At 45.5% G+C, this 24,079-nt stretch overlaps 1 protein-coding gene across 1 annotated transcript in view; it reads right to left on the minus strand.

Annotated features, from left to right (window-relative positions):
• Positions 1-24,079, minus strand: part of BCKDHA (branched chain keto acid dehydrogenase E1 subunit alpha) — a 205,588-nt gene that overhangs the window by 79,225 nt on the left and 102,284 nt on the right. Inside the window, exons 5-6 of the mRNA XM_085625275.1 lie at positions 16,786-16,894; positions 16,218-16,379 (exon numbers count right to left, since the gene is read on the minus strand). Of these exons, the coding sequence (XP_085481401.1) occupies positions 16,218-16,379; positions 16,786-16,894 (271 nt within the window). The remainder of the gene's footprint in view (positions 1-16,217; positions 16,380-16,785; positions 16,895-24,079) is intronic.

The raw sequence follows: 24,079 nt of genomic DNA on the forward strand, positions 1-24,079 counted from the left end.
CTGGTAAGTATGTCACTAGTTGCCAATTTGCCCCACATCTCATGCAACACCTGCAGACAGTTCTGGTATTTTAGGCAGAAGAATAATTGCATTTTGGGATTTGTAGTTTTTTGTTAAGGGAAGTAAAAGAAAGTGATGACCCCCTGCCCAGAATGTGTCGATAATCGTGGATAATCATAGGCCTCAGGCTGAACAGGGGCCCCCTTTGCCACTTGAGCTACAAGAGCCTACATTATGCCCGGTTTATGTTCAACACTAAGTATGGCCTCAAAAATCCCAACATGCATTGTGCTTTTGGATAAAAAACAGAAATGGCTCAGATGACATGACAAGAGGCTCCCTTTCTAGAACATATATTTTTTTTATTTCAGAATGGAAGTATTCTAAGAAAAACAGAAACACAGAACTGTTCCCTCTGTGCTATTATTGTAAAATGCTCCTTTATGCGACAATTACACGTTAAATGCTTGACTTGCTTGATTTGTTTCACAATACAACTATTTACAGTGGTAAACCGAAAAAAACAATACTGCATCTTAGTTTTGTCTATATTTGTTAGAAGATGTACCCTTAAGCCTCTTTGAAATTCCACTGCGTGCTTGCAGTAATTAACATTTTATGTATAAATGTGGAGAAAATAGGTTTGGCATGAACCGCCATTTAAACTGTTTTACGTAGGTGTGGTTGGGAGTACAAAATGTTTTAATACACCTGTCTAGATGGCCTTTCAAGAGTCACGCCCTCCTTTAGGCGTAACATACACACATTTCTGCCCAACACCAAACAAAAATTTTGTCTATGAACTCCATATATTCTCACAAGTCAACTAACTAATGATGTTTGTAAAATTCACAGTGAATTATGCCACATAGAGCAATATCAACATAAACGACATACTCACAGTGAAACAATGGAAAGGTAGCTGTGGTTTAGTAATCACATATCCAAAACATTAAATACGTGGTTCAAGTATTAAGCGGTAATCCGTTGAGGTGTCTAGGAGCTCACGTTATGTACGCCCGCTACCACGTGCTGTATCAAGCCCAAAGGACGGCCGATCTTGATTCTTAAACTCAATATTAATACTGAAGCATACTCTCATATATGATCCCAAGTACAAAAGATCAAATAGGCATCGGAGTGCCAGAGATTCCAAGTGTCTTTATTTCAGTGGCGGCTCATATGATAAGGTGGAGGAGCGACGCCCCACTGCTTTGCAGCAGAGAAATAAAGGAACCATAAAAAGATAACTCGTTAGTATCATTTTAGGTTTCCCTTCTGCAGCAGCTTTGCGGGTCGGCGGGGCTCCTCTGCTTACAGAGCAGGGGATGTGTGGTTTGCACTCACTGCGTGCGCATGAATGTTTGGACGGCCCTCTGGGGCAGGCCAAACAGTCATGCGCACTTTGCATGTTCTTCATGCAGGCTGCATTACAGTCTGCTTGGAGAACATGCTTAGGCTCCCATTCCCTGGCTGAGTGCCGAACCACGGCATACAGACCAATCACAAACCTGCATTGCAGCACTGTGATTGGCTATGGGGAGCCGGGTGCTTCCTGCTTCCCAAATCTGGCCTGGAGAGACAGAGAGACAGCAGAGACCCGACAATCAGGTAAGTTTTTCCCCCTTTATTTTTAACCCCTTCCACCCCCCCCCCCCCATCACCCCTCCCCTATCTGTGCCGGCTGCCACTGCTTTATTTGTTTATTTCTTTTAGCAATTTACATAGAGCTAGAGTGATAATTGATTACAAATCATAGGCAGCAAACACATGTTTTGTCAGACTATTTTTCAAGACTGCAACACTACATACAGGCAAAATTACGGAAGGAATATGCTACTTACCAGTATGCATCTGTTCTTGGCATGTAGAGCTGCAGATCTATACACTGTGCATAGATCGCCATCTGGTGTTGGGCACGGATGTTGGCAGTTTGTTTTTCCTCTTGGAAAGTCTTTGGGAGTCACGAGGTTGGTGACTCCTCCTCTGGTTAGCATTGCGCATGGGCTTCGGCTCCATCCTCAGATTGTTTTTCGCCAGCTGGGAAAGATGGAGCTTAGTAGTAACTGTAAAGAAACCCATGTGTATTGTATCTAAATAAGATAAGACTGGAACGGATACAGGTAGCCGGGGAGGCGGGTGGGCGTGTATAGATCTGCAGCTCTACATGCCAAGAACAGATGCATACTGGTAAGTAGCATATTCCGTTTGAGGCTATGAGCTGCAGATTATACACTGTGCATAGATTATATAGCAGTACCCAACCCTAGCGGCGACCACCGGCATCCGTTGCAGTTGTTTGAAACAGTGTTTTTAGTACAGCTTTGCCCACACTAGCTTGTTGCTTGGTTTGCACATCTACACAGTAGTGTTTTGTGAAGGTGTGCGGTGTTGACCATGTCGCTGATTTGCAGCTGTCATCTAGTGGTATGTTCCCTAGGAGAGCCATAGAAGCCCCTATCTTCCTTGTAGAGTGGGCTTTAGGGGGAACCGATAGCGTTCATTTTGCTTTGTGGTAGCAAATCTGTATGCCTTTTACAATCCACCTAGCTATCCCTGATTTGGAAATAGGGTTGCCTTTGTGTGGTGGGGAGAAGGAAACAAATAGCCGTTTGGTTTTTCTGAAAGGTTGTGTTCTCTGGATGTAGTACAGTAAAGCCCTTTTAACATCCAGTGTGTGTAAGGCTCTTTCCGCAACTGTTTGGGGTTGCGAGAAAAAGACTGGTAATTCTACCGACTGGTTTAGATGGAATGGAGAAATGACTTTGGGTAGGAATTTGGGATTGGTGCGGAGTACAACCTTGTTGTGATGCATCTGAAGAAAAGGTTCCTGTATTAGTGAGTGCCTGTATTTCACTAACTCTTCTGAGGGAAGTGATGGCCACTAGAAAAACTGTTTCCCATGTGAGAAATTGCGGCTCGCACTTATGTAATGGTTTGAAAGGGGGTCCCATTAACCGTGTGAGGACTATATTCAAGTTCCAAACAGGTGAGGGTGGCAGTCTGGGTGGAATCACTCTTTTGAGACCTTCCATAAAGGCTTTGATGGCAGGCACTTTGAAAAGTGAGAGGTGCTGCCTATTTTGTAAATAGGTAGCAATTGCAGCGAGGTGTAACCGAATGGAAGTATATGCTAGGTTACACCTTTGTAAATGGAGTAAATAACATATAATGTGCTGTATGGATACATTTAAAGGATTGATTGCATTGTTGTGGCAGTAAACAACAAATCTTTTCCACTTTGCTGCATAGCACGCCCTGGTAGTAGGGCGTCTAGCTTCCCTGCTAATGTTTATGCAATCAGGGGGAAGGTTAAGGTATCCAAATTCTAGGACCTCAGGAGCTAGATCGCAAGGTTGAGTTGAGCTGGGTCCGGGTGCCTGATCTCTCCATGGTTCTGGGTTAGGAGGCATGGCGAGAGGCGTAGCTTTTGGTGTGGTACTACTGAGAGTTCCAGCAGTGTGGTGTACCACGGTTGTCTGGCCCATGTTGGAGCTATTAGGATCAGAGTTAGGGAATGCTGCTGTAGCTTTCGCACCACTAATGGAATTAGTGGGAGAGGTGGAAAAGCGTATGCAAATTTGTTTGACCAGTTCATCCATATCGCATTGCCTTCGGACAATGGGTGTGGATATCTGGGGGCGAAGCTTGGGCATTTTCTGTTTTCGTGGGTGGCGAATAGGTCTATGTGTGGATGCCCCCACTTCTGAAAGAACGGGTGAAGGACCTGTGGGTGAAGTTCCCACTAGTGGATCTGCTGTGTCTATCTGCTCAGCAGATCTGCCACGGTGTTTTGTACTCCTGGGACGTGTTGGGCTAGGAGAAAAATCTTTTGTGGAATTGCCAATCTCCATATGCTCTGTGCTAACTGAGAGAGCTGTGGAGAGTGTGTGCCCCCTTGTTTTTGAATGTAGTACATGGCAGTCATGTTGTCTGTGCGAATGAGGACTGCCTTGCCTGAAATCTGCACCTGGAAGGATTTTAGGGCGAGGAAGATCGCCAGTAACTCCAGATGGTTGATGTGGAGTAACTTCTGTTGTGGCGTCCATGTGCCCTGTGCTGTGAGATGTAACAGATGAGCTCCCCAGCCGGAGAGCGATGCATCTGCCGTTAGGATTATTTGTGGGACCGGGTCCAGGAACGGTCGACCTCTGGAAAGGTTTGTGGTGTTCCACCACTGCAGAGAGCGATGGGTGCGACCGTCTACCAACACCAGATCTGTCAGTTGTCCCTGGGGCTGGTTCCACTGGCGCGCCAAGCATTCTTGGAGTGGACGCATTTGGAATCTTGCATGGGGCACTATAAAGATGCAAGAGGCCATCATCCCTATGAGCTGCATAAACACTCTTGCTGGGAGAGAGTGTTGACATGGAATTTTTTGATGCAGCGCCTGTATTTTTGTAATCCCGGCAGGATTGGGATAGGCTATGGCTTTTGAGGTGTCTATGGTGGCACCGAGATATTGTTTTGTGTGTGATGGTACCAGGTGGGATTTTTGATGGTTCACCGTGAAACCTAGCTGGTGAAGTAGTTGGACCGTAGCGGCTGTATGTTGCACACATTGTTGGTAGGACGTGGCTTTTATCAGCCAATCGTCCAGATAGGGCAAGACGTGAATGTGCTGTCTTCTCAGGTGTGCAGCCACTACTGCCAGGCACTTGGTGAAAACCCTTGGTGCTGTTGTTACCCCGAACGGGAGCACCTTGAACTGGTAGTGTTGTCCGTCTACCACAAACCTGAGGTACTTTCTGTGAGACTGGTGTACTGGGATGTGAAAGTACGCGTCTTTCAAGCCCAGAGTGGTGAGAAAATCGTTCTGGGAGAGAAGTGGAAGAACCTGTTGGAGGGTTACCATGTGAAAAAGGTCTGAATGAATGTAGGTGTTTAGAGGTCTGAGATCTAAGATAGGTCGTAGGGTCTCGTCCGTCTTTGGAATTAGAAAGTGCAGGGAGTAGACCCCTACATTTTGTTGATTTATGGGGACCTGCTCTATTGCTCCTTTTTGCAGGAGGGAGATCACCTCTTGTGTTAGTAGCGCAGTATGTTCTTACGACATAGGGCGGTGACTGGGTGGAATGTTGGGGGGCGTAGATGTTAATTCTAGGCAATACCCTGACTGAACAATTTGTGTCACCCATCTGTCTGAGGTGATTGGCTCCCAGACGTGAAGGAAATGTTGTAGTCTGCCTCCGACCGGAGTGGAATGGTCTGGAGGGAGCGGGGGAAAGTCATTGGGCAGGAGGTGTGGCAGCGCGGGCGGTATTTGTTTTGCCTCTGCCCTTATTATTATTGCCGCTGTATCCGCCTCTTTGATAACCCTTCGTAGATTGAGGAGGGGATTTATAGGACTTGGATGCACAGTCCGAGGAGTAGCCTCTGCCCGTGCCCCGAAAGGAAGAACGGCGAAAGGAGCGTCTGGGAGTCTGTGTTTGTAGGGCTCCCATAGATTTCGCCGTGTCTGTATCTTTTTTCATTTTTGAGAGGGCTTCGTCTACTTTAGGGTCAAATAGATGATCTTGGTCGAATGGGTGATTTAATATAGAGGCTTGAACCTCTAGTTTAAACCTTGAAACCCTGAGCCAGGCATGGTGACGGAGAAGGATACTGGTGTTAATGGCCCTGGAGGCTGTATCTGCTGCATCTAGGGCACATCGTATCAAGGTATTGGTTATTGTCTTTTCCTCTTGAATAAGTTCATTAGCCCTAGTCTTGTACTTTTCAGGGAGATGGTGCATGATGGTCTCTAGCTCATCATAATGCGCCCTGTCGTATCGGGCCAACAGTGCTTGCGTATTGGCAATACGCCATATATTGGCCGTTTGTGACACAGTGCGCTTCCCTGACGCATCTAGGAGCTTGGACTCATTGTCAGGTGGGGGCGCCTCGCCCGACTCCTGAGAATTTGAGCGCTTCGTAGCTGTAGATACCACTAGGGAATCTAATGGTACAGGGCCTTTAATGTAAGAAGGGTCTGTGGGGGCGGCTTTGTATTTCTTCTCTATCCGAGGGTTTAGGACCCTGGCCCTGACTGGGTCTTTAAAAACCTCAGGGGCATGTGTAATTACGCCCTTTAACATAGGTAGAATGGCAGTGGACCTATGTGTATCGTCAAAGGTGTTTCGGAGAAAATCCTCCTCCACTGGGTCTGTATGTAACTCCACCCCGTGGTAGTGTGCCACCCGTTGTAACAAATGGTGAAAGCCCAAGGAATCTTCAGGAGGGGATGGCCTAGATGGATAAAGGTCATCCTGTGGGACATCTGGGATGTCCGGATTGTTATAATCATCCCATGGGTCTGGAGATCCAGTAGGGGTGGGATCTTGTTGCACATCCGCTGGATCATAGTAAGGGTCCCCCAAATCGTCTGGGACAGGAGACAAGGTGGGGGAACGAGGGGGTGGAGGGGGTGGAGGTGGGGAAGGCACGCTGAAAGGAGAGGTAGCAGCACACAAAGGAGATATTGGATATTGTATTGCTGAATACGACTTGAGTTACGTACAATCATACAGTTCAAGGTATCTGATTTTTAACTTAATTGGATGGTGTTTGTTTTATGTACCTCTCCTTCCTTCAGCACAATTTCTATGTTTTAGTAGTTTAAGTATATATTGAGGATGGCCACAGTGAAAGGATAGCCTACAAGACCAAAGATGAGCATGTGTAAACACCACTATCAGTCTCCACTGTACATCACAGGTTCTAAAGGTATGTGTTTGTTTTTACACATGCAACACATAAACCCACTGAGGTTTTGGTAGCATAGTCATTGGTGTATCCAGGCTTTCAATTTTCTTGATTGTATAGAACCTTGTACATGACAGTCTCATCTTCATCATACTAGAACATTAGGTTTTCACAACTTTTCCTTTATGTACTTTTGCAGCCTTGTAAAAGCCATTGTTTGCCAAAACGAGTATCGACTGCCTATGATTTGTAATCAATTTTCAAAAAAGGTGTATAGAAATTGTTGAACCAAATGAAAAAAGACTATGTTAATTACCCTGTAGACATCTGTTTGTGGCATGTAGTGCTGTAGATTCACACGCTTTACATACTGCTGCCATCTAGTGTGGGTCCGGATGTGTGCAAGTTGTTTTTCTTTGAAAAAGTCTTTCGAGTCACAAGTTTGGCTCCTCCTCCTGATGATAATGCGCATGGGCATCAACTCCATTGTTAGATTGTTTCCCCAAAGGTGGGTGAGAATGGAGTGTAAAGTAAGTGTAAATAAAGAGATGTCCATGCATATGAAAAACTAAAGAAAAACTGCAATGGCCACAGGCGTACGGGGAGGAGGATTGGCACATGTGAATCTACAGCGCTACATGCCATGAACATATGCGTACAGGGTAAGCAACATAATCCGTTCGAGACATGTGTGGCTATATAAACACATGGTTTGCAAAGACTGAGGGCAGTAACAGTAGGGCATCCATTCCATTACCAGCAGGGCATTCTCTGAAGAATCTGATCTAGAATGAGGGAAAGACCACGAAGGGCGCGGTGCTGTAGGGTGTCGCAGTCGAAGCAAGTTGGCTTGACGAAAGATGTAGCTATACCGCAATACGCAGAATGGTAAATGCGATCAAAACAATACCAACAATGGTGATGTAGTACGTTGGGCTACTGCTGCAGTAACCCCTCACTTTTTGTCAGATTTCTGATGCACATTGACTTGATGTGCCCTGGGTCCCTGCCAATCAGGTGCCCAGGGCCTGTGTTCTTTCCCAAAACTGTACCTTGTACCCCCAATTGGAACCTCTCTAATCACAAGGATCTGGGTTAAATCCATCATTCTTTTGCTCACCACACCACCCCAGTTTGGACCCAGCCATATGCAAATCTGTCTTGACCCTGTTCCTTGTGGACCAGTCCAGCCCAAACTGCCAAGCCAGGTCCTCCCTAGACCAGAAACAAGCATCCTGGGACCGGTTTACGGGCATCACCCTTCATCAGCCAGACTAGCTTGAATCCAGTGGTGTAGTGAGCACGGAACCTACGTCTGGGCATACCTTTCCCACTTAGGGCAACATATACAAAAGAAACAAATGATGGACAGAATGACTGAGGGAGAATGTTTGAAACATTCAGCATTCCATCCATCATTTGTTGCAGTTACACTTTTCGCCCTAAGTGGTACAGGAATGCCCAGACGTGGGTCCCTTGCTCACTGTGCCACTGGATTCAAGCTAGCCTGGCTGATAAAGGATGACATTCCCTGAATCCGGTCCAAGGAAGCTTTTTTCCAGTCCAGAGAGGCCCTGGCTTGGCAGTTCAGTCTGGACTGTTCCCATGAGGCACAGGGTCAAAATTGATTTGCATATGGCTGGGTCCAAACTGGGGTGGCGTAGTGGGCAAAAGAACAATGGATTTAACCCAGATCTCTTGAATGGGGGAGAATGTTTGAATCATTCAGCATTCCGTCCATCATTTGCTGTAGTTACACCAGTGTGATATCTAGGCATATCACACTGAGTAGAAAAAGTAACTTAAAAAGTAATCTAAAAAGTGATGTAAAAGTATATCTGTAAAGTAACTGAAAAGTAATTCCGAAATATTGATATGCCTGCAATTCAACCAACTGCATTTGAACCTGCATTCAACGTTGCATAAGATTTTGCATAGTATTATTCCACTTACCTGCACCAGGCTTGGCTTGGTTCTAGAAATAAAATAACTTAATAATATTTGTGATACAAACAAATTGGTCCGAGTTCAGTCTTTGAGTGTGTGACATCATTTCGTGCCTGAGTATGTACAACAAACGCTTAACACTACCCTTTGATAAAGCCTTACTGCTCGCCCACACTACCACAAATAGGGAGTAAGATGTTATCTACTTTTAGCTCTGCCTACCTTTGGGGTTCCACTGGACTCTATGCACACTATACCTCATTTTGGTATAGTATATACAGAGCCAGCTTCCTACAGGTGAGAGTATTGCACGAACCGAAAAGAGCACCGTAACAACCTCAAACAGGAATGCAGGCACATACGTCCAAACTAGATGGCAGAGAGAAAACAATCTAACAATGGAGTCGATGCCCATGCACATTATCACCAGAAGGAGTCACTTGAACTCATGACTGGAAAGACTTCTTTGAGGAAAAACAACCTGCACACATCCAGACCCAACACTAGATGGCAGGAGTGTGCAAAGCATGTATATCTACAGCCACACATGCCTCGAGACACTTGGAATCTCTGTCACTCCACAGCCTATTGGTTGGACTTTTTGTACTTTGGATCTATATATGAGAGTGTGCTACGGTATTATTATTAAATATACTCAAAGTGACATGAAACACAAAAAACACTTTTAGATCTTACTTTTATTATATATAGATCTTTACCACACACTGAGTATTGCCAATGTAGTACAATATTTACAGAAAGTGCAAATGTTGCAGCTCAACTTTAGAGATTACTGGATAAACAATTTAAAAAAAGAAAGAAATCAAAAAATTCGGAGAATTGGTTAAAATTAATTTTCTGAGGAATTATGGCTAGTAATATTTACAAAAGATCTCTACAAAACTAGAAAATGCTTAGAAAATGCCAGGTATCCTGGACTAAAGCCTTTCCTTCCCACATTCAATACGGTAGAGAATATATATATATATATTTTTTAAAAGCCCATAACAGTTATCCTTGTAAGAAACTAGTATATCACAGAAATTCCAGCTTAACCTGAATTTCATTGTTAATTCTTTAATGAGAATAAAGAGAGAGTATGAGATCTATAGTTCACAGTATGTTTTACAAAACTACGTGGAATTTGTGATAGTAGACATTTTTTTAAATGTAATGAAGAAATTAACATTTCTGATGAAATATAAGTTCTGGAGTCAATTTTTTTTTTTATGTATTCTGTGATTGAAGTAACAGGAATTTCTATGATATATTAGTGTCTTATTTAGCCTTTTCCCGAACCTTAAGAGCAGTACTGGTGATGTCTCAATTGTATTATTCACCCTGTAAGGAACACATCTATCACATCCCAAGGTCAGGTAGCAGTTAACATGACACGAATAAGCAAACTAATATACTGCATACCACCATAAAAGGAGGGCTGGTGCACTAATAGTAAGCTAAAAATTCATAATAGTTACTAGTGCCTAAAAATTTCTACACACGGCAGTCCCAAAGCTGAACCGTGGATACCCGCCACTCCTGCACAGAATGTTTTTCAGACACCTGAACCAAGGAGGGGCGATGAATTACCTCAAACTGCACTAGAGTGTCAGTTGGCAATGCCCTGAAGTGATGTTGAAAAACAGGCTGTCTTCTGCTCACCGTTTCCCAATCTGCACCTTGTATTGTATTGTGAAATTCTAATGTGTATAGCTTGATTTTAACTGTGACATCTATGCTTTCCTTGGCACTAAATTTGCGCATTTTAGATTCTGGCAGGCCCTGCTGAAAACCATGAAGATTATTGACAATTGTGAAGGTCTTCCACTAACATTTCTATGAGATTATCTATACAGGTAATTCTACTCTTGGTAAGAATTTTACCATGTGGTCGATACTAGAAACTTTTCAGATAGGAAATATATTTGCATCCTGTCTCGGGAGCTTGGCTCCACTGTCGGGGTAGGGAATCCCCTTCCCTGTATTTTCGGGAATACACCAACTATTAATTTTTGCAATAAACATTTTTCATACTCACATCTAAACACGAGACAGAGGTTGGTTCGACAATATCTAAAGTATGTATGTCTCAAAACAAATAATATAAGCCATTGATCTGGCAAGAAGATGATGATGAGGGTGGACCGGAGGCAATTTGCTCATTAAACTCGAGTACGTCTTACAACAGGAAATTCTACTTAGTGCCTAACTTGGTAACATTAGTATTAATGGAAACGCCCTGTGTGTCTTACAATAATGAAGCCTACTTGCCTTTTGCTGGATGCAGTAATGGTTTTAATTCCCCCCCCCCCCCAAAGCATTAGAGGTATTAGGCAATTAGAAGGTTGTCATCGCCCAGCAACTAGAGCAATACAGCAGTCAGCCCACTACTCATCAGCTACTGGCCTCAGTGTATCCCTGACACCATGTACACAGTGAACCACCCTTGCAGAGAAGCAGCTCCACCTCAAACTCCAACTCCCTCAAAACAGTCCTTTTTGCAACTGTTTAATGCCCCTCTCCTCCGCCCATATTACCCCTCATACCTTGAAGCACAATGATGCATAATGCACCTACATTTTTCCCTGCAAAACCATTTACCGGATCGTTTGGCAACACCTTTCATGCCAACACTTTGTTCCACACTAGTACAGACTCATCTTAAGTTGCTCAGTTGGGGACATATTATTGGGTTACAAGGATCCTATAACTGATGCCTTAATAAAGGGAGCAAATATGCCAGTGGACAGGGTAGAAGCAACAAGGTATTGAGAAGCTCCTCGGGTCTTTATCCCATGAATCAGCTAACAGGAACTGCCCTGCAAAGGATTCAAATTGGAATCCATGTATTCCAGTGACTGACTGACACTGGGTAATGGCTCCAATTGAACTACATGTAGTCCACGCCTGAATGTACAAGCACAGAACATACAGCAGGCCTATCCTCCTTGTAAAGCAGTGCATATTCAGAGTGTAACGTATAGAAAGATTGTGAGACCATGAATTTTAAAAATAGAGCATATGCCAATACTTATTCTGACCAAAGTAACACCAAAGGGATATATAGAGCAGAGCTAATGCTGTCAACGAGTCAATACCGTTGTCTTATGAGGTCTTAGAACATATTAAATGTATCACTGCCATTGGCCTGCTTGCTTTGTAAGGAGGAGTGGCCAGTTTTCCTAGAAGATTTTCTTACAGACAAGAGATTACACACTCATGGACTCCACCTACTTTTTTCACACAAGGCTACTGAATTTTCAATACTTTGAGAAAGTGAAATCTATGCAGGTCGTCACATGCGATTCCATTAATCCATTTTAGAAATCAATGAGGGTAAACTATGTATATTACCATGTAAAACTATTTATTCTTGAGTGGGTGTTCTTTCTTTTATACACAACTGTATGTGGTTTTGTTGGGGTATTTTATTGATTGCACAGATTATACTGCTTTTGGGGGAAGAGGGATAGTGTTTGCCAATGTGTTGTCTTCAGTGTAGAGACTAGTAGGTAGGAATGAGTGAATCTGGAAATGTAAACAGCACTCACTGCATTGCAAAACATGCCCGAGCGAGACAATGGCTCGATTGGAGCAGCACTGAAAAATGCCACAAGCTCCTCCCTTACAGACTTTCTGAAGGCTATCATATTTGTTCGAGAACATGCTCTAAAATGGGCCATATGCTGGGACCCTGCCTTATGCTGATCTCCAGGCAAGTCACTTAAAAGCTACGGTATGGTTTCTAGATCCCTACCTCAGTGAGCATGACAATCATACATGTCCACTGAGGGTCTCCTTCTTTAAATGGATTTCAGATACTAGAGCTGGCTCTGAGTTCGAAGGGGCATACCTAGTGCACCCCTATTTTTCAGAGAGGGACTACTGCCTTCTCTACCCAGGCTGTGGTAGACTGACAGTGGTGGCAGCAATACATCTATAGTGAGGAGGGGTGAGTCACTAGCCTCCCTCCTGATCAAGTCTGTGCAGTCTATCCCTTGTCTGGGGTCCTGTTGACTTTGTCTACCTGATGTGTGTTGAGAGCCAGCGGGTGTACTGGGGAGGAATGGTGAGTTGAACCATTGTGTATAATGAGAGTTGTTCTGCTGGGCATCCCACCAGCTCCCCAGTGCCCCTCCCCATTTCCTTGGAGAGGCCTGGTGGGCTGGGGTAGACACTCCGCTCTTATCTGGGTTTAGCTGCACTAACACTGCTAAGCGGACCCCTCCCTCAACCCTGGTTAGCGCCTCATGGTCTGGAGTTAATTAAAATTCCTCTTTAGGGAATAGAACGGGCAGGTACAAGGGAAGACAATAGGTCATCCTGTGCATGCTTTGGTCTTGCATTTAACACACTGAGAATGGCTTGTGATTGGAGGTGAAATCAGGATTCAAAAGTAGCAGACCCTCGGATTGGATCAACCTAACAATCAGAGGTGATAAATATCTGGCCTGAGTGGTCAGCTGTTGTTCAAAACTGGTCTATGACTGAAGAGGTGGCTTACACCAGGTCCGTCCAAAGCAAGCCAGTCGTGACTCAGGGTTTGAAGGCAAGATAAGGCACTTGCTCACTGCGTCTGGAACTTTAGGAAGTTTTCTCTATGGCTGATGGATACTGCTACAAAGGAATGTGCCAGGACCAGCTGTTTCTGTAAGGCTTGATGAGCTGGAGCTTTGAACATGAAAATTGCAGACAGCTGCACAAGGAGGAAAGGAAGCTTGCAGCACATCAAGGGCACCAGAGAAGGGGAAGCTTGATCAGGGTGCACAGGAACTCTGTCCAGCATTACCCCCTACAGCTAGCCAGTGGCTACTGGACTAGGGAGACTCCAGTAAATAGTGCCAAGACATCAGGCACCTGTGATCAGATCCATGATGCCACTAGAACAGTGTCCTCACTCAAGACGGGAGGGCTCTTCTGTTGCTTTGGGTGGGGGTTAAGGGGCTGATCAAGAACCTTTGACTTCACATCCTATGCAGAAACTATATCCCTTCAATCCAAAGATTGGTATCAAGGCTCTAGCGAATGAGAGCAACCCTGTGCAACATGGTCTGTAAGATGCAATGCTAATTGAGTGTCTTCATGTTAACTGTGTTTTTATAGTGCTTGGCGTCTAGGCACTATAATCCTGTTTGGGGTCAGAACTCTGACCCAAAGGGTTGTAGAGACATCCGGTTTTCACTGTTTATCCTAGTTTAAGGTGTAGTATAATTATCTTGTGTGTATTAAATTACTTTTCTTTTATAAAAAAGTAAAGCACTGACTGGGCATTGATTTTATCAGCTGGTAGTACAGTGTGCACTGTATTCTGAATGTCAACCCCACCTCACCTCCTTGAGGTAAGCCTTAGACTGCTCTTTCTCACTACCCTGAGAGAGTCAAGTTCTGGAGAGGAGTACTTGGTTATCCAGTTTTGGGTCCACTAGTACTGAGGCCCCAGGACACCGGTAGGGAACACTTCAGTTGATGTAATTGAAGAGCAGTAACCACTGAGTGCAGTGGTGCCCAGGAAGCCGGGTCTAACACCATCGAAGCCACACCACCATGGATTTGTCTGGATCTCAGATTTCAGAAATGCCCACTGTTTACAGGGCTCCTTGGTTGCTGCTGTCCCAAAGCCCAAACTGTGCAGCCATTCACCATCGCAAGTGAGAGAAAACTGATATTAACCCCCTCCTGCTGGCCATTATGTCAAAACAACGACCAAAAGAATCCAAATGTCCTATATCTTCCCATGGGAATGGGCATGCTCTAGGCCCCAGGGAGGCAGAAAGAGTGTTGGGTCTTTATGGGTGGGGCTCAGACCGATGCCTGGCTAGGACACCCCATCCTACCTTTGCTTGTCTGAACATTTTCTTCCCTGGTGTCTAGTGATCTTTTGATTGTCCCACACCCCAGGGCCAGAAAGACTGCTGGGCCTTTAATGGATTGGGGCACAGCCAGATGCCTGGGCAGGCCATCTTCTTTTTTTGACAATTTCTAGATGGTATTTCATCGACTTTCTGAAGGATGGGAGAGATTGGGATTAAACCCTCATCAATCTGATGAGGGAGGCTGAAAAACGTTTAGGGCTGTTTTGGGGTTGGACGTGGCCCGATGCCAGGATGGCTCACCCAAACCCCATTTTTGTATTGTTTTTCCTGGTGTCTTGTGAGCCTTCTGTCTCAGACTATTGGTGCTGTAATGGGGGAACAGGCCGTGCCAGGGTGAGCCACACTACCCACACCTTTTATTTTTTAATGAATTTTCCTGGGGTCTAGTGGGCTTTCTGCCCCACTGGGAGGTGGGGGTGAAAGGAGGCTAAATCCCCAAGTTGCCCCTCCAACTGCAACCGGCCTCCCATTTTTTTTCAAGGTGCTGCTCCTCTCTCCCTTGGTGTCTAGTGGATAAACCCCTGCTTCAGCTCTGTTTGCCCGTGGCGATCCTCAAGCAGTGAGCCACAAAGCAGAAGTACTACTGGAAAGGGGACATTGTGTCCTTCCAGCAGTGACTCTCCAATGCTGATTGGTGCTTGGCAGGCAGAGTAATGCCTGCCGAGTATGGATAAAAAGGAAAGCAGACAGCACCTAATTGTGCCGCCTGCTTTCACTTTATTTACTGTGATGTTAGTGTGCTGGCCAAGCTGCTTGTCACAGTAATCAAAAACATATACTTAGGATGCAAGGGAAGTTTATTACTCATATTTCGGATAGGTGAGCTGCCAAGATATCTACTGCCTTTAAACGGACTACATCAATTTAAACCATTTTGAACAAAGAGCCTAATAAACAGCATAGGTTTAAAGTCCTACATTTGGGAGGTGCAATCTTCCATCAACTACAGTAAATGGTCTGGAAGCCACACAAGCGAGGCACCAGTGCAACTAACCATGGTATGAGCTCCGAGGAGCCTACCCAGCAGTCGCAAGGTGCAACAAATAAAAATGGGTTAAGGTGCTTGATGCAGACTTCTGTGCAAACTGCACACTGTCTTTTAGCCAAGGGTGATCATGGGAGTACGACTACTTTAGGTAAAAGTAACATCTTTTTGACATGGGATGTCATTAGTCTCAGCACACCACTCTCTTTAGATATGTGGTCGCCAGTGCTGGCAATACTCCGTCGCTTGCTCTGTGCACTGGTGAGTAATGTTGTAGCTCACAGTCATGGGGATTCAGACATCTGCTGTTCCATGCCTTGCATTCCTACGTGGTCTAAACAATGTAACCAATCAATACACTGTATAAAATCTGCATTTTGAAAATGATCATGTGCCCGTTTGTGGCCGCAAAAAAACTGTACCTCGATAAAATCTGCTGCTAATACAACCACTTCAGTTGTTTCTCTTTAGTGTTTAGCTACCCCATGTCAATTCTTTACTCCTTTTGGTAGCACTGAGTTTCTATGCATGTATCTTTTCAAATAATGACCTCGCCATGGTGTTACTGGAGCTAACAGCAACTTACACAATCCACTCTCCTATGATTACACATGAGCGCATCCATCAGTGAGACGCTAAATAAAATATGGTGGAAACGGAATATAAAGTCACCTGCCCATTCAGAATTATTGCGCATCTCTATTTAGCTGAGAACCAGGCCATCTCACCTTGTGGGATCTGTGTTGCCAGGGGAGAGGAAATGGTGACAAAGTTCAGGTCCTTGCTGCCGTAGTGCACCGGCATCTGGCGACCCTTGCCGGGGTCTGAAACATTGCCATAGCACTGTGACATGAAGAGGTCCAGAGGGTAGCCACGGTACATCAAGACACCTATGAAAAACAGGACAGACATTTGCAGTTAAATAGAGACAAGCCCAGGAGACTGTACATAGCTGCAGTGGAAAAGCTGTCCTGGTGGCAACATATCACAGTTCAACACCTTTTTAGACTTTGGTAAAGAAAGAACGGCATTTGTAAGCTTCGTGCTGCATATATCTCATACCGCTAACCAAATTACAACTGATGGAAATGTTAAAACAAGACATGAATTATGAGGTTGTGGAGACATATCAAGCCTCCTTGCCTACATCAGCTACAAATAAGCATCAAGTTTACTTTCAAGCGTGTTGAGGACAACACAAGAATTGACATACACACAATGATTGCAGCAATTAATTATTTAATTTATCCACCATTAACAGAAGTGCTTTCAAGAGGCAACTTTAGTTCCAGTTACCTGCTTCCCTGTACTGCCCGAAGACCAAGTCTATGTCATTCAGAGCTGCGGCACTGCCCACATGGGTGCCCTCTTCACCATAGTTTGTCATGTAGAAGGAGATTCGACCCTGCAAGAAATGAATTAAGAAGCACCAGACTTTAGCAGACTCATCAAACCAATCCTTTACCATAAATAAGAAGTATATTCCATAGTCTAAGAGGTTTATTGGCCACCATATAATTGCCAGAATTTTACTGTCTAAAGGGTGTTATGGTGATAGTGTGCAATGTGTAAATATTGACATGAACCTGAGAGAGCCAAGTTGGGCAGCAAAGTGACTATTGAACCAGTGGTCGCCAATGGTGGTGTCTGTGAGGCAGACAAGTACAATTAGGCCCTGTATCAACTTCTGCAACCGCAATAGTAGTGTAGTGACAGATTCCCACTTAAGCACACTATTTCACTAAATTAATGAAAGCCTGTGTAGCTCCTTGGTTGACACTACATTTCTGTATTACCTGGTCAAATGACATCTATCCTCTTACAAAATGACAGTCTTCCCAAACCATTATGGGAATTTGCTCCTCAAGGGGGGATGCTTTTTGACCCTGCATTCAAAGAGTAAGCATTCAGGAGGATGCTGCTTTATCCTGCATTCAATGAGAGGATATCCAGAAATAATCTATTTAAAAAAAAACTTTATTTAAGGCATTTTTTTAAAGGAAACAAAAATAAACACAAAGAAGCTGCAGATTCGAAAACCGTTTTGCATTCATGACAGTTTGAACTATATCGCAAAAAGAAAAGGAAAAAGAAAAAAGAGGACCAGGGATCCAATACTGAGAAGGAGAAAGTGGAGTGGCAGGAAGTGGAGTTTGGGAGGACGGTGTCAGGGGCTAAGTGCATGTGAGAGTAGGAAAAGAACCTGAAGTAGATTAGATAACAACAGAAGACCAGTGACCTTCTCAATTTTCGAAGAGGCTTAAAGACCTGGCTTTTACAGAAATAGTGTGGCTGTTATTCAGGTTTTTGCTGCTCTGTTTTGGGGTCAGCCTAGCGCCGGGACACTCTGTGGAGTAGCCGTGCGCTTAAGAAATACCTTATAACATAAAATACCATAACAGTGAGCGGCAAACAGAAATATAAAAAAAATACAAAAAGGAAATTGGAGAATAAAAAAGAGAACTCTCCAACATCGTCATGAAGATATAATTTCCCTTTCCTCGCCATCTTCAGTATCGGGAGCCGGCATCAATAAATAGTCTCTGAGCAGCTGTCATATGTCTTTCGGTTGCAAAGTAAAGGCTGCAGTGAGGCATAAAGTTCACTAGTAGTATCGCAATAGGTCGAATCACAAAACCAAGGTGCTTCGGTAGGATTTGTACTGCTTTCCCAATGAAGGGCCACCTGTCGTTTGGCTAGCAACAATGCAATAGTTGTGAAACGTCTGATGCCCACAGGTAAAAGCTTAATATATCCAAGGAGGGCCAATAGTGGGTCAGGAGTAATTGTTTGCTCCCTCATGCAAGATAATACAGAATGGACAGTTTCCCAGAAAGTGAGTTTGAGCACAATTCCAAGCCAGATGCAAAAAATCAGCATATTCCACTGCACATTTAGGACAGTGGTGTGATCCATTTGGATCTAGTATGGTCAAGGCTTGGGGGAGGTGTAGGCAACATGTAGGTATTTAAAATGTAGCAAATTATGACTGTGATTATTGGAAATCAGTTTGGTTTGTCCACAACAGTAGTACCATGTTTTGTCGGGGAGGGGACATCCCAGGTCTCCCTCCCAAGCAGCCATCGCATAGTCCGACCCCGTGGGTCTCAATTGCAAGGAGGTAGGATATACGTGGGATATCAAATGAGCATTGCTGGAGTGGTAATAATTAACGTGGGGGGAGGGGAAGTCCTGTGGTTCTGAGGGGTGAGAAAGAAGGACGGCACGCAAGTGCCCTGTAATCAGTATAGCTGGAACCTGTCCATGTGTGTCGAGTTATGCCCCTCTGTCAGGGCAGAGAAAGATTGTAGGGTAGAGTTTGGGAATAGGTAACTCACAGTATGTAGATGATGTATTACAAGTGTGCGCTGGGTCAAGCTCTTAGTCAGTGGAAGCCAGGAGTTGTTGGAAAGAGGGATATGTGGGGATTTTAAAGTATCATAGTTACAAATAGCAGAGGAGCTTGGCCATGCTCAATATGTGGCGGGAATCATCTGAATCTCCACACAGTTTCTAGTTAACCCCTGGGGTATTATTGTGGAGAGGTTCAACGGGAGAGCCTGTGCCTATTCCGGCTTACGATACTGTATCCCTGTGTAAGAAGGCACCAAGAAACTTAGGAGAGTCCCCTCACCATTGTAGAGAGTCGCCGATGGTACAAAGGACAGTGGCGTCCATCGATGGGAAAAGTTCCGACTTCCCCCAATTAATGGACAAGCCAGGGAAGGTTCCAATGCAAACCACCTGTCTGATTAGAGGAGGAAGATTAATTGTGTAGTTTCGGATAAATAACAATATATTGTCCGCGTATAAAGAGGCTAATAGCAGGCCAGATGGAACCGGAGCCTCCGATCAAAATGACAGAAGAGGGTCCACGTCAATAATAAATAGCAGGGGAGAAAGTGTGCAGCCTTGTGGGGTGCCACTCGTTAAAGGAAAATATTCAGGAAGTGCACCATTAACTCGTAGGCATGCCCGCGCGGCAGTATATAGCAGTGTGATTAGTCCCCGAAAACACCTGGGGATTCCTAGTTTCATTAGGTTGGCATGTAAGACAAGGCCATTCAAGAGAATGAAAAGCCTTTTCGGCATCTACGAACACAGCTGCCACTGGGAGATCAGGAGGGATTTGATTGATGACTGCAAACACCATGCGCCGATTGATTGAGGAAGAGCGACTTGAAACAAATCCAGATTGCAGAGGTGAGATAATACTGTCCATTAACAGAGAGGCGCATAGCAATAACCTTGGCTAGTATTCTGTTGTCATGATTAAGTAAGGACAAGGGTCTGTATAAAGTGCAAAGATGAGGGAGGTTTCCAGGTTTAAGCAGTAGAGTAATGACTGCTTCTCATAAGTTAGGAGGGAGGATGCCCAGCTCCATAGATTTGGCGAACAATTCAAGTGCAGGACCATATTAGACTTATTGGCCTTAAAAAAATCACTAATGAAGCCATCTAATACAGGGCCCATAGGGCATCCATAGCTTGGGATGTTTCCTCGCAGGTAATGGGGGACAACAAAAATTGCTGTTGGCCATTTTCCAGCCACGCCATAGCCCTTTCGGATAAATAATCCGCTAGTGCGGTCTCAGACATGTCAGTGCGTGACGTATAAAGTCACTTATAATATTTAGTGAACATAATTAAAATGATTGCATTATCAGTAACCATGATACCATCCTCCAGCTGCAGACCAGTTACATAGGAGGCTTGACAGGGCAGGCGTAACAAACGGACCAGCGTGCATTCAGATCTTTCTCCTTCCCCGTATTTGAGTGCCCTAGCGTATTTGCCTAAATAGGCCACCTCTCAGGTAGCCAGGACACGGAATTCCTGTAACAACGTAGATCTTACATATAATGGTGCATGAGGCGTGGAGGACATTCTTTGACTTTCTAGGTCGCATAACCTCTGCTCAACCTTCATCAAACGTTTCTGATACTACGAAGAACTCCAGCATGTTTAGCAATGGATACCCACCTGATGTAAGCTCTGAAGGCCACCCACAATGTTGAGTGCTTCTGGGCAGTTACCGTGTTTATCGTGAAGTATTCAATAATTGCATCGTGGAGCTCAGTGCGGAATACTTCATCATGCAGTGCGTTAGTAGGGAAGCGCCTTGTTGCGACTGGTGGGCTGGAAAATGGGATTTGTAACGAAGCCGTCACTGGGGAGTGGTCAGATAGCATACAAAGATTGTGCGTAATGTCAGAAAGCCACATGAGCACTTCGGGGAGAGGTACCAGTGATTTATACAGGTCCTTACGTTATGCGGTGCAAAGTAATAAGTGAAACTCCTGTTATGTGGGTACCATGAGCGCCAGACATCTGTATTGGAATTGGAGGGAGGAAATCAGGAATGTTTTCAGAGGTATAGTAAATACCTTTTTAATAGGCACAGTATGGTAAGGGGTGCAGGGTGTGAGTGAAGGGTGTGTAGATTAAAACTGGCTCCAAGGTATGCAACACAATTTATTTGTTTGTTCCTGGGTCAGGATTAAAACCAAACAGAGGGCTAGATGGGCATGTTCATACCCGCTGGATTTTCTCAAAAGAGTAGGTTGACATGTTTCTGCCTTTGACCCCCCTCAGAGGTGTTGCGGCATTCCTCAGGACCTAAACAATCAGTGCTCCTGCTTAAGTGCTCTCAGTAATAGAGTAAATAGAAAGATCTAAAGAAACAAAACCAGTGCAATTGCAAATCCAAAATAGGGATCCACTAGTAGTTTCCTGAAAGAGATAGTATGAATAGTGTTAGCCATTTATCACATACTAAAGGTAGGGACACCCAAATCCTGAATCAATAACTGTACAAAAACAATTAGGATATTGTTGGATTTCTATGTACTTATATTTTATACATCACCCATGCAACAGACCCTGTGCCCTTGTGGAACTACTAAGGGGACAGTTCAGTGTAACAGGGGATCAGAGGCTTACCCGCTAGCGTCAGGATTGAGGCCTCAACTCAGGCCCTGGAGTTAGGCTCAGGGATCTTTCTGCCCTTCACTAGCCTTATAGGAGAGAGCAATCAGGCAAAAGATAGAAGAACAAGTTACTTACCTTTGGTAACGAAGTATCTGTAAGAAACATTAGTTAGTTAGATTGCTCACCTTAGAATATCCCCAGGCGTCAGGCTGGATCCGGAATGATTTTTCGTCAGCAATACCCCTTGCGCGTCGCTAGAAGTCATCTGCGGCTCCGCATCCGTCGCCGTGCGCCGGAATGACGTCGGAGTACTTAGACGCCGCCCTCGCGCGCTAACGTCAGTTCTTGTACATAGCTTTCCGCGCCAGGAACGCAGAGCCATGCAAGAGACAGACACTGGTGCCAAAAAATCTAGGGCCCTAAAAAGGATAGCCTTAACCCTAGATGTCAGTTCGCAGAACGGGGAGGATGGGTGGGTCGGTGAGGAATCTAACTAACTAATGTTTCTTACAGATACATCTTTACCGAAGGTAAGTAACTTGTTCATCTGAAAGAAACACGTTAGTTAGATTCCTCACCTTAGAATAGATACCCCAGCAATACCAACCCCGGTGGTGGGTCTGCGAACCAAGATCACACCAGAAAGTCCTGGAGAACGGAACGGCCAAAGAAGCCGTCTCTCCGGACTTGGCTGTCCAGGCAATAGTGCTTGGCAAACGTGTGCAGTGAAGCCCACGTTGCCGCCTGACAGATGTCCCGCAAGGGAACTCCCCGGCCCAGGGCAGTAGTAGCCGCTGTGGCCCGGGTGGAATGGGTCCTCAACCCAACAGGAGGGTCCTTTTTTGCCAAGGAGTAACAAATTTTAATACACAACACGACCCACCGCGAGATGGTCCGTTTGTGTACCGCTTTCCCCTTCTTAGCTCCTACGTATCCAACAAAAAGTTGGTCGTCCACCCGGAACTGTTTGGTGCGGTCCAAATAAAAGGACAGCGCCCGTTTTGAGCCCAGACGGTGGAGCCTCTCTTCCTCTTTTGAAGGATGCGGAGGCGGAAAGAAGGTGGGCAAAATGACAGATTGCCCGAGATGAAATGGGGTCACCACTTCAGGTAGAAAAGAAGTACGAGGCCGGAGGACAACCTTGTCCGGATGAACAGAAATAAAGGGAGGCTTAGATGACAAAGCCTGGAGCTCACTCACCCGTCTAGCCGAGGTGATAGCTACCAGGAAAGCAGTTTTCAGGGTCAGAAGACGAATGGGACAATTATGAAGAGGCTCAAAAGGAGCGCACATCAGAAAGGTCAGAACAAGATTCAAGTCCCACTGAGGCATTACGAAGGGGACAGGAGGGAAAATGTGAGTAATGCCTTTGAGAAAACGTGAAACAACAGGGGACTTGAAAAGAAAAGGCTGATCAGGAAGCCGCAAGAAGGCAGACATTGCAGCAAGATAACCGTTCAAAGTGCCCAGAGCAGAGCCCTGCTGGGCCAAAGAAAGAAGAAAGAGTAGAACCTCAGAAAGAGGGGCGGAGAGGGGATCCACAGCCTTTGCTGTGCACCATGCCACAAATTTGTTCCACCGGCATGCGTATACCGTCTTTGTGGAGGGACGCCTGGCTGCCAGAATGACATCACAGACTTCAGGAGGCAAGTCACATGGCATCAACTGCCGCCGCTCAATCTCCACGCATGAAGGTGGAGGCTGGACAGGTTCGGGTGGAGGACCGTCCCCTGCTGCTGCAACAGAAGGTCCTCCTGAAGAGGCAGTCGTATCGGAGGATCGATAGACATACGGAGTAGCTCGGGATACCAGAACCTTCGTGCCCAATCCGGAGCCACTAAGATAACTTGGGCCCGGTCGCGCCTGATCTTCTTCAGCACTCTGGGCAGAAGTGGTATAGGCGGAGAGGCGTACAACAGGCCGTAACTCCACTCGCGACGAAAAGCGTCTCAGAGCGAGTGTCGCCTTAGAAATTCCAACGTGCAGAACTGCTGACATTGCGCGTTCTCTTTGGTGGCGAATAGATCTAACCAAGGCTCTCCCCACTGCAGAAAGAGACCTTGCGCCACGTCCGAGTTCAGACGCCATTTGTGATCCATCATGCACCTGCGGCTGAGTTAGTCTGCTCTGGCGTTCCGAGAGCCCGCCAGATGTTGAACCACCAGGGTGATGCCCTGGTGTTCCAGCCATGTCCAGAGGCACATAGCCTCCTGACAAAGGGTCCACGACCCCACCCCACCCTGTTTGTTGCAATACCACATGGCGGTGGTGTTGTCCGTGAACACCTGCACGACACTTCCCCGGACAGAGGGAAGGAAGGCTTTCAGTGTAAGCCGGATCGCTCTCAGCTCCAAAAGAATGATATGGAGTTGAGACTCCGCCAGAGACCAGAGTCCTCTGATCTCCGCTCTCCCATGTGGCCCCCCCATCCCAGGAGAGACGCGTCCATCACTACTACGTGCTCCAGTTGGGGTAGGGAGAGGCATCTGCCGCTAACCCAATCGCGGTCCGTGAGCCACCATTGCAACTGTTTCGCAGTGCCCTCCGAGATCAAGACATGGTCGGACAGGTTGCCTCGATGCTGGGCCCACTAAAACTTCAGGTCCCACTGCAGAGCCCGCATTCGCCACCTGGCGTAATGCACCAACAGGATGCAGGA

Source organism: Triturus cristatus, chromosome 9 (genome assembly GCF_964204655.1).
Source record: "Triturus cristatus chromosome 9, aTriCri1.1, whole genome shotgun sequence".
NCBI classification, from domain to species: domain Eukaryota; kingdom Metazoa; phylum Chordata; class Amphibia; order Caudata; family Salamandridae; genus Triturus; species Triturus cristatus.